We start from the raw sequence: 13,388 nt of genomic DNA, 5'->3' as shown, positions 1-13,388 counted from the left end.
TTCTATTTAGGTTCCATTATGCAGAGTCATAATGTCGTGATATATTATGATTCCCCCACGCCTTTAGTTCTCCATCAGCACCACGCCTAAAAGTGAAACCCTAAATCTCTCTCTCTCTCTCTCTCTCTCTAGGGCTTACGTGAAATTTCATTTTCCCGTGTTTTGCTGTGTTTAACACATAATATGAAAAACATTTTCAGATTTGTTTTACTTGAAATTTTCTGAAGAGTGGAAAAATCTCGACTTCGGGGCTCGATCCTGATCTCGAAGAACCCAATCTTGGCCGCCAAGTATCGGCCACATTTGCTGAGACCTAAACACAGGGGCAAGGGTCTCGGGACAATTTGTCAGGGTCTTAAGATTGGCCTCGAGGGACTTGGGCACCGGCATTGATGTTCAAGTACCGACCTTAGGAAAACCCGGCGCAAGCACTGGCAACTTGAGCACGGGCATCGGGTAGCCAAGCTTGGAAGCTAGAGTCTCAAGCACAAGTGTCGGGGACCTCCGCGGTTGGGGTCCCTAGCCCTACCGATCGGATCCAAAGCCCCGGTGTCATGGTCCCTAGCTAGGCTCGGGTCCATCGAAAATTGATTTTTAATTTTTAAAGGAGGTTGTCATTTTTCTAAATCTATATGTTGATTTTTTTTTTTTCCTCATCAGCTATGGAAGATCCTTCACCGACTCATTTTTCTAAGCGATGTAAAATCTGAAAAATACGGAAAATGTTTTGTGACTAAATCCTCGATGAAACTAATGGACCGCGAGTATTACATGTATGTGGCATCATCATGGAACTATTTACTAGTCCACGTTGTCCATGATATGTAAGTTCGATTCTTTAAGTTCACCAAACCAACAACTCTCTAGCCTATCCTCTATCAATTTACACTAATTTTGGTACAAAGCAATGTGGATTTTAATTTGCAAGAAGTTGCAATGCAACCCCCACTGCACTGCATCGAGCATTGCTCTCGTCATCATCTATGTCTCATTTTTAAAAATGTTAATGTAAAAGTCAACAGTCTCGTGGGCATGTTCGACGCATTTGTTTTATGATCTAGAGACAAATTGATCATATGAATTAACTCCTTGCGAATCCTACGGGTGCTTGAGCCCAAGAGTGCTTTGGGTCCATTGGTTGGGCTCATGGGCCAAGAATCTAGGCTGGTCCAACCACCATGGGCTCGTCCCCTACCATAAATAGAAAAAAAAAAAAAAAACTATCATTGAGACCCCCTCGTCTATGAGGGCGACCTCTGCCGGCCATCATTGAGACCCATCGGCCAGCGGAGGGAAATAGGGAAAAAAAAAGAAAAGAAAAAGAGAAAAGAAACAAACGAAGGAAAAAACTAAAAAAGATTGTAAAAATTACCTTTGTAAGCGCTGACCATGCCACATGTCTCATGTAGGAAGGTTGGTATTGAGCAGACTACCGCGTTAGTGATTTCAACCAAAATTGACAAGACAAACCCCAATTATCAAAAGATTTATGACTAAATTGACTAAGTATAAAGATTTAGGACCAAATCGATATTTACAATAGGTTTAAGACTTTTTTAGTAAATTTTCCCATCCTTTCGTTAGTCGAAATTAACAGTATCTGCTGATGTGACTTCTAATCCGTCAATTTTGAGCAGAGAAAAACAATTACACAGGTGACGTGGATTATCTAAGTAAGATATTCATTTCAAATAACGATGTAATGGTCCACTTCATGAAATAACGATGAATATGCTAATACCCTAATTTTATTTCCTTCACAAAATTAGATGGATAAAAAAGATGACATGTTGACTCATCATATTTGAAAAACCAACTCGGCATATAATATATATGCCATAAACAAAAACGTCCATTTGTCGTTTGAGCAAAAGTAAGGATTACATCAAATACTCATCAATAATTCATGGACTCTGTTCATTAAATGTCTAGGGAATACATTGCACGTTGAACCAGAATTTAGGAATAATTGATGTCATTTTTTCATTAGTACTCTCAGATTTCTCCTAATCACGATAAGACAAAAGATCTTGACCTTACTAATAGTTGAAACAAGCACTTACTTAACTATGGATTCCAACGGTGAGGCCGTTCATGGATGGCACGATTATATGGAACGATTTCGTGGATCCCAAAGCACAAAAATTTGATTCGATTGTAAGCAGGTTGCAACCTTAACCCCCACGTTGGGACTCCACAATCACCTGCGGTTGGTCTGTTAGACCGACTCATCATTCTGTCTGTACTGATGAACCGAGGTTGCATGAATGAAGCACCGATTCTCGTTCTTTCCGAAGTTAGTCTCCATGAAACCCCAACGTGCTTTCCTTGTCCACTGACTGAATCTCTTGCTGCACATCGTGACAGGTGAGAGCTACGCTGTGAGCCAGCCAGAGCCCAGGCCGTTATAATAAGTTGCTGCCTAAATGAGTCCAAAGGAAACCGTACCGGCAAAAAGGTTGTGGGATGACAGCTCTCGGTCACGTCCCACCAGGGGCATCTAGGGTGCTCGAACCGACGTGCCCAATTGACAGACGTGGACCTTGGCGCCCGAAGGGCTCGAACCTGTCCTCTCCTAGTCCGGACCCGTGAACCCGACGCTCCAAACCGGATCCCGAACGCTTAGACTCGAATTTGCACAGATGGGACCTAGGTCCCTACCTACAGCCCTGACCCAGGTCATCAATGCCCAGACCTGCGTCCATCTGGACTCGACTTTCCCGATGCCAAGACTGTGGACCTCGGCATGCGGATGCAGTTTCTCGGCGGTGAATCCGAGACCTCAAGGCTGTGCTCGAGTATTTTTCTCAAAAAACACGTTTCATAATTCTTTTTTTGGTACAAAGATTAGATAATGAGATTCTATCTTATTTGGAAATATGTTCAAGCGAAGTTACATATATCATATGATAAACGGAGCTTCAATATCATCTCGTAAAAATTGAATTTAGAGCCAATTTTCCTTGGGGCGGATGCCGAAGGAGGTTGGGCCACTCGGGCATGGTGGTTGGGCCCAACCTCCATAACCGAAGCCAAGAACCCATCCTAACTACCAAGAAGCATAAAAAAAGCAAGAAAAGAAAGAATAGTTGAGCAAAAACAAACTTAATCACCTAATCAAAGGCCATAAAAGAAATCCGAATTCCTCGGACGACGAACATACGAATGGAAAGAAACGTGACAGACTTGCAATAAAAGCTCGAACATGGTCTCTGTCTCTCCGGTGTCGTGTCCCGTCATCGGGCTCGGATAGGAACCCGAATTTGGGGGCGGTGGTGGGGGGTTTGACTTTGCGAGCGAGAAGAAGGGGGCCCCCTGTTCCAGTTCTAAGATGCTGCGTCGCGTTTCCTAGGGACCCCTCTCCTTCCCTTTCGAGTTTTGTCCCCAATGAAACACTCCCACATGGCTCGCACGGTGGCGAACATGTGTCTGTGATCTTGAGCTCAGTATTGCGACCTCGTGGTCTCATGTTGTCTCTTTTATTGCCCCTACGTGGGTTGTTGCCATTGCCGTTGCCATTGCCATGTTGGGTGGGTTTGTCGTGGAATTTGCAAGGGAGAAATCCAAGCTCAGTTTGAACAACATCGTGGAAGATATTAATGGCGCCGGACCAAAACCATCACATGAGCGAAACACAGCGTCTGGTCTCGTTAGGCACTCGTCGCTTTATGTTTCTTCCTCTTCTTCTGGAGTGATGATGACTTGGGAGAGTTAGAGAGTGCGGGAGAGAGTCGGCACGATCTGCGATGGGTGGAAACTGAGCTTCTGTGGTGTCGGGTGAAACTCGCTCCGACAGGGCCGAGACACACCCCGACGGCGCTCCTTTACTCGGAGAGCCCCCACTTTTTCGAGATATTATCCTCGTCTTTGGTTATGTCTTGGATTAGCGGTGACGACTGACTCCACATATTCACATTACACTGTACGTCGTGAGTACACTAATGGCATTCAAAGCTCGCTTTACATGAAAGGAGGGAAGCATACTTGTTGTAGATACGAGAGAAGCGCACAACATATATAGTTAGGACATAACTTGTTGACTCAAGTTTTTGAGGGAACGTGAATTTACTTTGATATACAGATGGGGTCGGATTTAAGTTTTCTCACGGTGATCTCGCGTTGACAATGTCACATTTTTACTGCATGTCCCATCAATTTAAGTTGATGCCCTAATGTTGGATCTCGGAGGCACAGCACTCTAATACCGAAATGTTTGAAGAAAGAAATTTGAAAATGAAGTTTATTCACTCATACTAAAAATGATTACAAGGCACATCTATTATAAGCTTAAGATATGACTCTACGTCTATTCTAGACACACGAATAGACACGTCTACATTCATAACATTTAAAGCTATCTTGAAAGACTAGCAACAATAAATAAACATAATCTTCTAGGTAACAACTCCCTAGATTTCAAGTATCAAGACGAACTTGGGTCACGAAGAGTCTCCTTAAGACCCGAAAAGTCTTTAGGGTTTCCAACACCTAAGAGTAGCCATATCTAAAGCCCGGATATTACAGTCCGGGGCCCTGCGCCGGGGTTGGGGGTGGGGGGTCCTTCCTCTATGGGACAGGTGAGAGTAAATGCAATCAAATGGGCAACACAAGAGGGTCGAAGGGGCGGCTTTGTCGGGACAAGGGCGAGTCTGCGTCTTTATGGGCCATACGAAGAGTTCCTGGGGTCGGCCATGGATATGGTCTTTCGTGAGGCTGTGGCTTTGCTTGTGGTTTTGCAACGTGAAGACGAGACAGTTTGCGACGGACGATCTCCTGTCACGTGACTCGTTCTTGGATTGATCTCGTGTTGACAGAGACCCGACCCGTTTATGAGGTTTTGGAGCTTACTGGGAAATCAAGAGTCCATGACCTTGCGGTCAATTTTACTAGAGAAAAAACAAAAATGAAGAAACCCTACTTGACAAGAACATCTCTATTCAACAGACCTGTTTCGAACCCCCCAAAAAAAAAAAAAAACAGAGCCTGTGGCTTGTTCGAGAAACACAGGCAGGCGGACAAGTTCTCGTCCTCCCTTTGCTGCAACTTTGACTTGCATTGCATTGATCTCTTGATTTCTCTGAACTTTTTTCGCCATTGATTGTTTTTTTTTCGATTGGATCCTAAGTTCCTAACCGTCCTCGGTTCAAAGAAATTGCGCGGAGTAGCTTGCGATGTACTAGAAATTATAGAATGCCATACTACTTCCCCACAAGAATCGTAAGAAGATCCAATATCATGTTCGATTGCTATCCGACGTGATCTCTCTCGAAATTAGAACCGAACGGGTGGCAATTAGAGTTTAGCATGGTAAGTTAATCAGCATTGATTAAGTCTGGATCCCAACATTGGCTAGTCATGTTTCTGGGATCCGAGCGTCACATGAATCAACGTTTCGGCCCAGCACCAAACCCAGAATGTCTCCAAGTCTTGAAACAAAGACTCATCACGAAACCACTGGAATCATCGCCACAGGAGCCACCTAATTACCAAAGTAATCTTGCATCTTTGGGATCAATTAGTCACACGATCTCTAGAGCATTGGCTCTGATTCTGAAAGTTTCGGAATCCCTAGAAAAGATTTCCGAGATTAATTAGCAGCGTTTGTTAACTATGAATAACTTCCCTAACTGGAAATTAATAACGCAAACGAACCGGACGTAACATGATAATCTTGCACGTGCTTAAATGTCTGTCACGTTCGCCATGCATGTGATGAATATCGGGTAGAAAATCTGGAGCACGAAGTCAAGACTGAAGGATCATCAACAAATGGAAGTAGCTGGAATCAGGAGTTTCCTTCATGATAAAGCTTTAACACAGCTCTTATTTGTTTCCATGTGCAACTTATGAAAATAGGTCAAATCAAACCTTATCTCGCGCTTTCGAGGTCGGTGCGACACTCGGGCACTCGCCCCCACTTCGACCGAGACCTTCACATGTGCGCCTTAACAAATCTTCTCTTCAAGAACGAGCCACCCCTGGCCTGCCTCCCCTTAAACTAGGCGTCTTTCCACACCAAAATTATTTTTAACTCGAGAATCTCCACCTTGCATCGGTCAAGTTTGGCGAATATTGGGGCGGACGACATCGACCCTTTTGACTCTACATCAACCGCCTTCGACCCAGCCTAGTTTAGCGAGAAGGCTGGGGACAACATCAGCTTTCTTCATATATAAACTAAGGAGTCACATCCGAGATATTTCTTCATATATAAATGGCTGAAGGCCCAGAATCTCCGCTTCACCGCAAGCCCTCGTGAAAAATTCTCAATTGGATCGTCACAAATCTTATCGATCAAAGTTAGGTTACAAGTTGGGCTCGCTAATAAGAATCCAAAGTCAAAATCAACAGTAGTGCCTATACATCATGATCGATGGTTACTGTAAGAAGGAAATGAATCCCACGCCACAGTAACAAAGTCACGATATCGACATGTCGAGTACTCCCCAATCATCCTAGAAATATATTTCACCAGCGACCGTGGTAAAGCCTCACAGCCGTAAGTCATAGGTGGACAAGATTAAAATACAGGTTATAAGAGTTTGGTCACGGCATACCGATCTATTTCTGCCAGATTCATTTCGACCCGGTGATGAAAGTCTGGCAATCTCTTGCTCGATTTCTTCAAAGCTACAGCTAAATTCACTATTTAGAAGATGAAGCACCGGTGCTTATAGATTGATTCACGCTACAACGTTTCGCACCGTCCATTCTTTGGGGAAAATGGTAACCTAACTTTATTTATTTCGGACAAGGAAGTCCATCCCACGTGGTTCGCCCCCTCAATTATATATTTTCGCAATTCAATCTTTAGGACATGTTCCATCACAGGCACGAGATAGCATTCCTCCATTTCAATATCGAGCCGCCCTTTCGTTCTTAAACGAGCTTAACCTTACGAGACCAGCTCCTTATCAACGAGGATTGATTTAATACTTTTTAGTTCATGATTGGCATATAATAAGTACAGAATATCTCAACCAGTGTAAGATTACAGACGAAAAAGTAAATCGCACAGTCAGATTTTCCAAGTTTGGGCGAGACCTTGGTGTGATTTTTAGGGCAAAATTTATCAAAAAAGTCCTAAATTCATTGTAATTGTGCTAATTCAATCCTAATCTTTTTTTTTTTACCGATTCCGTCCTAAAAATTTTATAATCACCCCATTTCAGTCCATCTCGGCTAATTTCGGCCGATGGCCACATAATATTTTAATATTTTTTTTATTATTTCATTTTACTTTTCTTTCTTTTTATTTTCTTCCCCTTCCCTCTTCTTCCTCCTTGGCGACCGACCGGAGGCGACGGCCAGCGAGGCTAAGCCTTGTTCGCTGCTTTGCCTAGCGAAAACGAGGTCAAGCCTCGCCGGCCGTCACCTCTAGCTAGTCACCGGACCTTGGTGACCGGCTGGAGGAAGAATATGGAAGGGTAAGAAAAAAATATAAAAAATATTATGTCGCCAACCGATTGGCGTCCGCATTAGTGGTGTCCGGCCAAAATTTGTCGGATGGAATAAAATGGTACAATTGCAAAAGGTTTATGACTGAATCGGTAAAAAAAAAAAAATTAAGACTAAATTGGTACAATTGCAATAAATTTAGAAACTTTCTTGATAATTTTTTCGATTTTTAGCCTATGGCTGACGTGTGCATGCGATCACCCCGTGGGGGATTGCTTACGGCCATTGCATACGGGTTACCCGAACGATAGGGCGTTGACCCATCGAGCCTACGACACGTCGCCAAATATCTCTGAAAAATTTCCCAAGAACGTGTGGAAAAAGCTTTGTTGATAGATCGTCCGACGGGCAACCTGGGTCGACTCCTTCGGACCCGCACTCCCGAACACAGTAAAAAAACCTCAGGACGAGGTCATGTCGAGGACCGCAACGTGCGTACGCGAACTGTGACACCGAACGTCCTTCTCCCCTGCCGAAACTCTTTTTAGAGTTACGTGACGGCGCAGGATCGCTCCGTGACCATACAAACCGAAACAGTGGCAGGGGTTTTGGTTTGGTCCAAGATATAGAAGAGTGGAAAAACTGATGATCAAGGGGAAAAAGTAGACGTTTGGTTTGATATTTGGCTTTCAACTTTGTTCAGTTTCTATGTTTCAAGCGTGACATTTTTATTTTTATTTTTATTTTTGCACTAAAAAACAAAGATATTTCCATTAATTAAGTATTGTCATTTAAAAAAAAAACCTGCAAAATTTTCATCGGCTAATTGATGTAAGGCCAACCGAATAAGCCCTAAATTTCAAGAAACAAGTGGCTAGACGCTCGATTTTCTAGACAAAAAAAAACGATGGAATTTCATAATTTATACTCCTATTTCAAGATGGACCAACGCATGATTACGAGGGTTAGGCTAGAGCCATTAGCTGCTAAAACCGTCTGATCGGTTCGAGTTGAGGTTTTTTTTATCCAGAATTTCTAACAAATTCCCGATTCCGGGGCGCAATTGGGGATCGGCCTCTGACCCATTGGCTTCGAAACTGGCTGGTCCAACTTCTTGGTTCGACATTCCGGCAACTTTGGCAGCAACGGTGGAGTAGGGTTCTCATCCCACCCCGAAACCTGACCACCTCGGCCACGGGCACCCCTGGTCACGGGAGTGATGGCATTTTTTGGAGATACCTTTCTCGATCCTGTTTCCGATCATCATCTATTGAATGTCGTCTGCAACAGCTAAGGGCCTAAGGCTACGCGATCGAGCGTGCGTCAACGGGCTGAGCCAGAAACCCTACCAAGAATCTCGCCGGAAACTTTTGCTGGTCCATCCCCCGTCACGTGCACACACGCCACGCCCGACATTTGCGATGATGGATCACTCCCCTAGAGATTTCCAGCAGAGGGACGATCTTCTAGGATACTGATTTGCCTTCATTTTTCTGACTAATATCTTTCGCGAAAAACATAAATATTTTCTAATGCGCCCCTTAATATTTTTCATATGGCATAAAGTAATTCATGCAAAATTAACAATCCGGCAACGAGCACGAGACGACACGTGCATGTCAGGTCCCGGGATGTGCAAGGGGGTTCCCAAATGCCATCACTCGAGCATAGTTGCATGGACGAATCTCTCTCACTTACAATTATTGTCTGGACAGGAAACCTACGTACCGAGAAATTAATAAAGTAGTTTCGCAAGCCCTGGCAATCTTCGTTTCGGAGAATAAATTAAGAGTCTGTAGCATACGAAAATCCATTTTCTAATCTTTCTCCGACAGCTTGTAATTCATAAGGAAGTTGACTGCAAACCTTTTAAATCTGATTTGATTTGGTACTCTTGAGTCAGAAATCTCAGTTATTGATTCATCACCCCCACCAAGCATACCCCGGGTTTACGAGTTCCCTATCTTTATAGTCTTGACTAATATGCGTCAATTATTCCAACTCATCCTATCAAGTCACCGGCATCGGGATTATGGAGTAAGAGTATCGATGCGATTCCCCTTCAGTCTCTAACGATTTAAATTAAAAAAGGATGATTTGCCACTTAAATCTTCAATATCATGGTATCTTCAATCGATACCAAGACCTAATTTTAAGGGGTGGTGTTTTCCTTCTATCTTTCTTAAAATGGCTACACTTTCCTGCACCCTATGTCGGAGGGCATTTCCCCGGATCACATTCAACCGGGTAATATCAGCAATCAAAGACCGGATTGGGCCTCCAGGCGTTATCTTTTTCTTCGACGAATTCTCTGTCGAATATTTCTGGTGAAATCACGATGAGATCCGTACCTCCAATCCAAAGCTGGTTACACGATTTCCACCGATTCAAGGAGGAGGAAGGCATGTGAATTTGACCGAGGGAACACTGTTCCCTCATTGAATTAGAAGAGAGAGAAAGGGAGAGAGGAGAGGAGGACGTTCAATGTAATGTAGAGAAAGGGGGAGGGACCAAATTGGAGAGGAATGTGATTAAAGAGAACATGGGGATGCATGGGGAGGCTGACACAAATAGGGCCAATACCAACACGTTGTCTGATGAAGCGGCACAATTTCTTATTACCAGCTACAACCCCCTAAACCCAAATTTTGCAGGCACTTTGACAAGGACATCTCTCTCTCCCTCACTTCCCTATTTAAAGACACGACCGTAGCCCACTGCTTTCTCCCATGCACTTGTCTTCTTCAACCCCAACACCACACCCCTCTCTCTCTCTCTCTCTCTCTCTCTCTCTCACCTTCATAATTCTTCACTTCTTGATCCTTTCATGGCTTCCTTATCTATCTGTCCATAGCCTGTCTCGAAGAATTATTTCTCTCCCCCTTTATAAGGACTCGCCCTCCATAACCCATCTTCCCCAGAACTCAAACCCCCCCAAACCAAATTTCTCTCCCAGTCATCTGACGCGGAAAACAAAACCTGTTTAACTCTCTCTCTCTCTCTGAATCTTGTTCCTGAGAGATCGCCACCACCTTCCTCTTTAGCTTCACTTCCTCGTCATCTCTCTCTCTCTCTCTGTGTCACTGCTCAACAATGTCTAGCAGAAGATCCCGCTCGAGGCAGTCGGAAGCAGTTTCCGGAATCAGCGACGACCAGATCGCTGACCTCGTCTCCAAGTTACAACGTCTCATTCCTGAAATCCGCAACAGGCGCTCCGACAAGGTTACAAAAAGAAAAAAAAAGGGAAAAAAAAAACACAAACACACTACAGCACAGTAGATTTTATTAGCATTCTCTTTTTGTTTCTTCTCTCTCTCTCTCTCTTCACTTGTGACTTCCAAGTTTTGTGTGGTCTTCATTTCGCGGTTTCGCATTACAAGATAAAGTCATTCGGAATAAAAAGATATAGAACCCACGCATAGCCCTCTCTCATTTATTTCCTTGTTGGGTTGCTTAATTCTGTCTCTCTGCAACTTGAGTGGTGTGGGACTCATTCTCGTTCCACCCCACCTTCCCTCATTAACTTCGTTTTGTACTTACCAGAGAATATCTGCAGGAATACCTCTCGTTATTCACTGCACATAGTATCCCTCATGCTTCTTCTACAACCATTATGAGGCAACATGCTTAAACATCTGAGCTATAAACACCATCGTAGAACAAGTTAATGTTGTTCGAGAACGCGAATAGAAACATCACGAACCCTTTTATCTCTGAGATAGCTGTGTTCTTAATGCACTTTGGGGAATGCATATGCAGGCATCGGCTTCCAAGGTGTTGCAGGAGACTTGCAACTACATAAGAAGCCTGCACAGGGAAGTAGACGATCTCAGCGAGCGGCTGTCCCAGCTCCTGGCGGACTCCGACAGCGAGCAGGCGGCGATCATCAGGAGCTTGCTCATGTAACGATAGTAACAGCTAAATAAGCAATCCATACAACCCCAACCTTTAATAATTTTTTACCTCCTAATCCCCCTACTTTCTTGTACCGTTCTTATATTATATTCTTGATGATCTTCTTAGTTTCCAGCTAGCGCTAGGGTTTGGTCACTATGTAGGCCTCGGAGAATGAGAGCTAACATGAGCTCATGTCCATGTCTCTCTTCTCCCCACCCCCCAAAAAAAAAAAAAAAAAAACCTCGTTTGTAGTAATTTTAACTTCCTTATATGTTTTCAATAAGAAGGGTTACTGCTTCTGTAGCTATAAGATGTTTTAAACATTTCGTGTCCTTGTAATTTACGTGTCGTCTGGATTTTTGCGGAAGAGGTCATATCTAATGTTATCTTCCTCACTGTTCTCGTTTTTGTATTTTTTCCACTCTTGATTGCGACACTTGCTAACGAGAATACTTAAATTTTCGTACAGTTAAGTTTGAAATATTTGGTTTTGGAGGCTATGTAATGCCATGGGTTTCAAAGGATTTCCCCATTATTTGAGGAAACAGTGTGGACCAGTTTCGGGTCAACCTTGAAGCTCACAAAAATCTTAACACGGATATACTGTTCGAAGACGATGATCTTGACTCCACAGATGCGGATTCAATATTTTAGGCTCTAGAGATATTCATTCACCTAAGTTTTGTCAAGCGAAGTTACGTAATCTCGGCAACCTTATATTAGTTAGCTTGCTAATTACATCTAAATGACTTAGTAATAGCCGAAAAGAAAGAAACACCAAAAAATAAATAAATATGGAGTATAATTAAGAGATGCTAAGCCCCATCAATCCCTCAAGTGCATAATTGTTAAAGCTGTTGGACAAATGTGACGGATGAATGCATGCATTTGTTTGAATTTTAATTACGCTAACGTATCGGACCAGGATTTGAACCGCGTAACTCTCAGGAAATAACTCGCGTTCTTGTCGTAGGCCGGCTAATGTTCGGGTATTCCATCCAAATTATATATTGTTAATCAAGTTATAAAGCACAGAATGATGAACACAATGCCTTAAGAAAACAAGAAAGAAGGCGGTGTTCTTCTGTTCTGGTCTCTGTTAATTAACATGGGGGCCCAATAGTTACTGCCGACGGTCCAAATTTCAAACCCTTCGAAACCGAATCCCTGTCGCGCGGGTAGTTGATGACAGAGCTTGACATTTCCGGGAACATGTCCGCGGTGAGTGTGCGACCTTGTTGTGATCCTTGGATTGTTCTGCGAGTCAACATGGGTTAAGTCTTTAACCAGCTGGTCAAACAGTCCCGTCTTAACCCGAATTGTTTATGTTAAAATTAATGTCCCGAGTTTGAATTATTTACGGATAGAAATCAATTTGTCATGCATATTGTATCCAATATTTGACCGGTGTGAATGGCTGAGATTTTGGGCATCATTAACTGGGACGCACAGTGAAGGATGCCTTCAGCAGAGAAAAAAATAGAAAAGGCAATCTTGATGGGTCCTGGTCAAAGGTGATTTGGTTGACCCTTATTAGAAGAAATAAAATAAAAGGAAAATAAGGGCACACATGTATAAGGCCTGAGTTTTCTTCCGTGAACAGAAGCCGCACAAGAAAAAAACTTAAGAGAGATCACCGCACGGTGGACACAAGTCCAAGGGTTTCGTGGGCGCATAGAGGACTTTTTTTTTTCTAACGCACAGAGGAGTTTATTCTTCGCCACGAACAGAGCGATGGACACACGAAAGATTCTGTTTCTTTCGGTGCTTCGTGAGTTTAGTTTATTATATCCAACCGTGAGTTGTTTATTTGTAAACACGTTGGGTTTAGGTATAATCTATATGGGGAAAATATGGACGTATTGAGCGATTGTAATTTTGATTCTCCGATTATAGTGAATTATTCGTGGTGGCTTTCCCGTGGATGTAGGTGCCGATATTCGGACCGAACCACGTAATCTCCGATGTCCTTTATCATTCCTCGTTATTTTTATGAGCTTTTCGTATTGACTTAATTTACAAAATCCTGATTAGTTTACGTGCATTAATATTACAATAATTGGTATCAGAACTTGGTTTAGACATTTTGTATT

At 43.1% G+C, this 13,388-nt stretch overlaps 1 protein-coding gene across 1 annotated transcript; it reads left to right on the top strand.

Annotated features, from left to right (window-relative positions):
- Window positions 1-10,155: 10,155 nt before the first annotated feature.
- On the top strand, window positions 10,156-11,724 carry LOC115726581 (transcription factor PRE3-like). The gene is made up of 2 exons (XM_030656506.2): window positions 10,156-10,620; window positions 11,158-11,724. The coding sequence occupies exons 1-2, from the start codon at window positions 10,492-10,494 to the stop codon at window positions 11,302-11,304; spliced, it is 276 nt and encodes a 91-aa protein (XP_030512366.1). The 5' UTR covers window positions 10,156-10,491; the 3' UTR covers window positions 11,305-11,724.
- The last annotated feature ends 1,664 nt before the right edge of the window (window positions 11,725-13,388 follow it).

The sequence above is a fragment of the Rhodamnia argentea genome, chromosome 6, assembly GCF_020921035.1.
Source record: "Rhodamnia argentea isolate NSW1041297 chromosome 6, ASM2092103v1, whole genome shotgun sequence".
NCBI classification, from domain to species: Eukaryota; Viridiplantae; Streptophyta; class Magnoliopsida; order Myrtales; family Myrtaceae; genus Rhodamnia; species Rhodamnia argentea.
This window is presented reverse-complemented; position numbering and strand designations above follow the sequence as displayed.

Coding starts and splice junctions, on each gene's coding strand:
- LOC115726581 (XM_030656506.2), top strand. CDS start 10,492: ATGTCTAGCAGAAGATCCCGCTCGAGGCAGTCGGAAGCAGTTTCCGGA. Junction 10,621..11,157: donor GCAACAGGCGCTCCGACAAG/GTTACAAAAAGA, acceptor ATGCATATGCAG/GCATCGGCTTCCAAGGTGTT.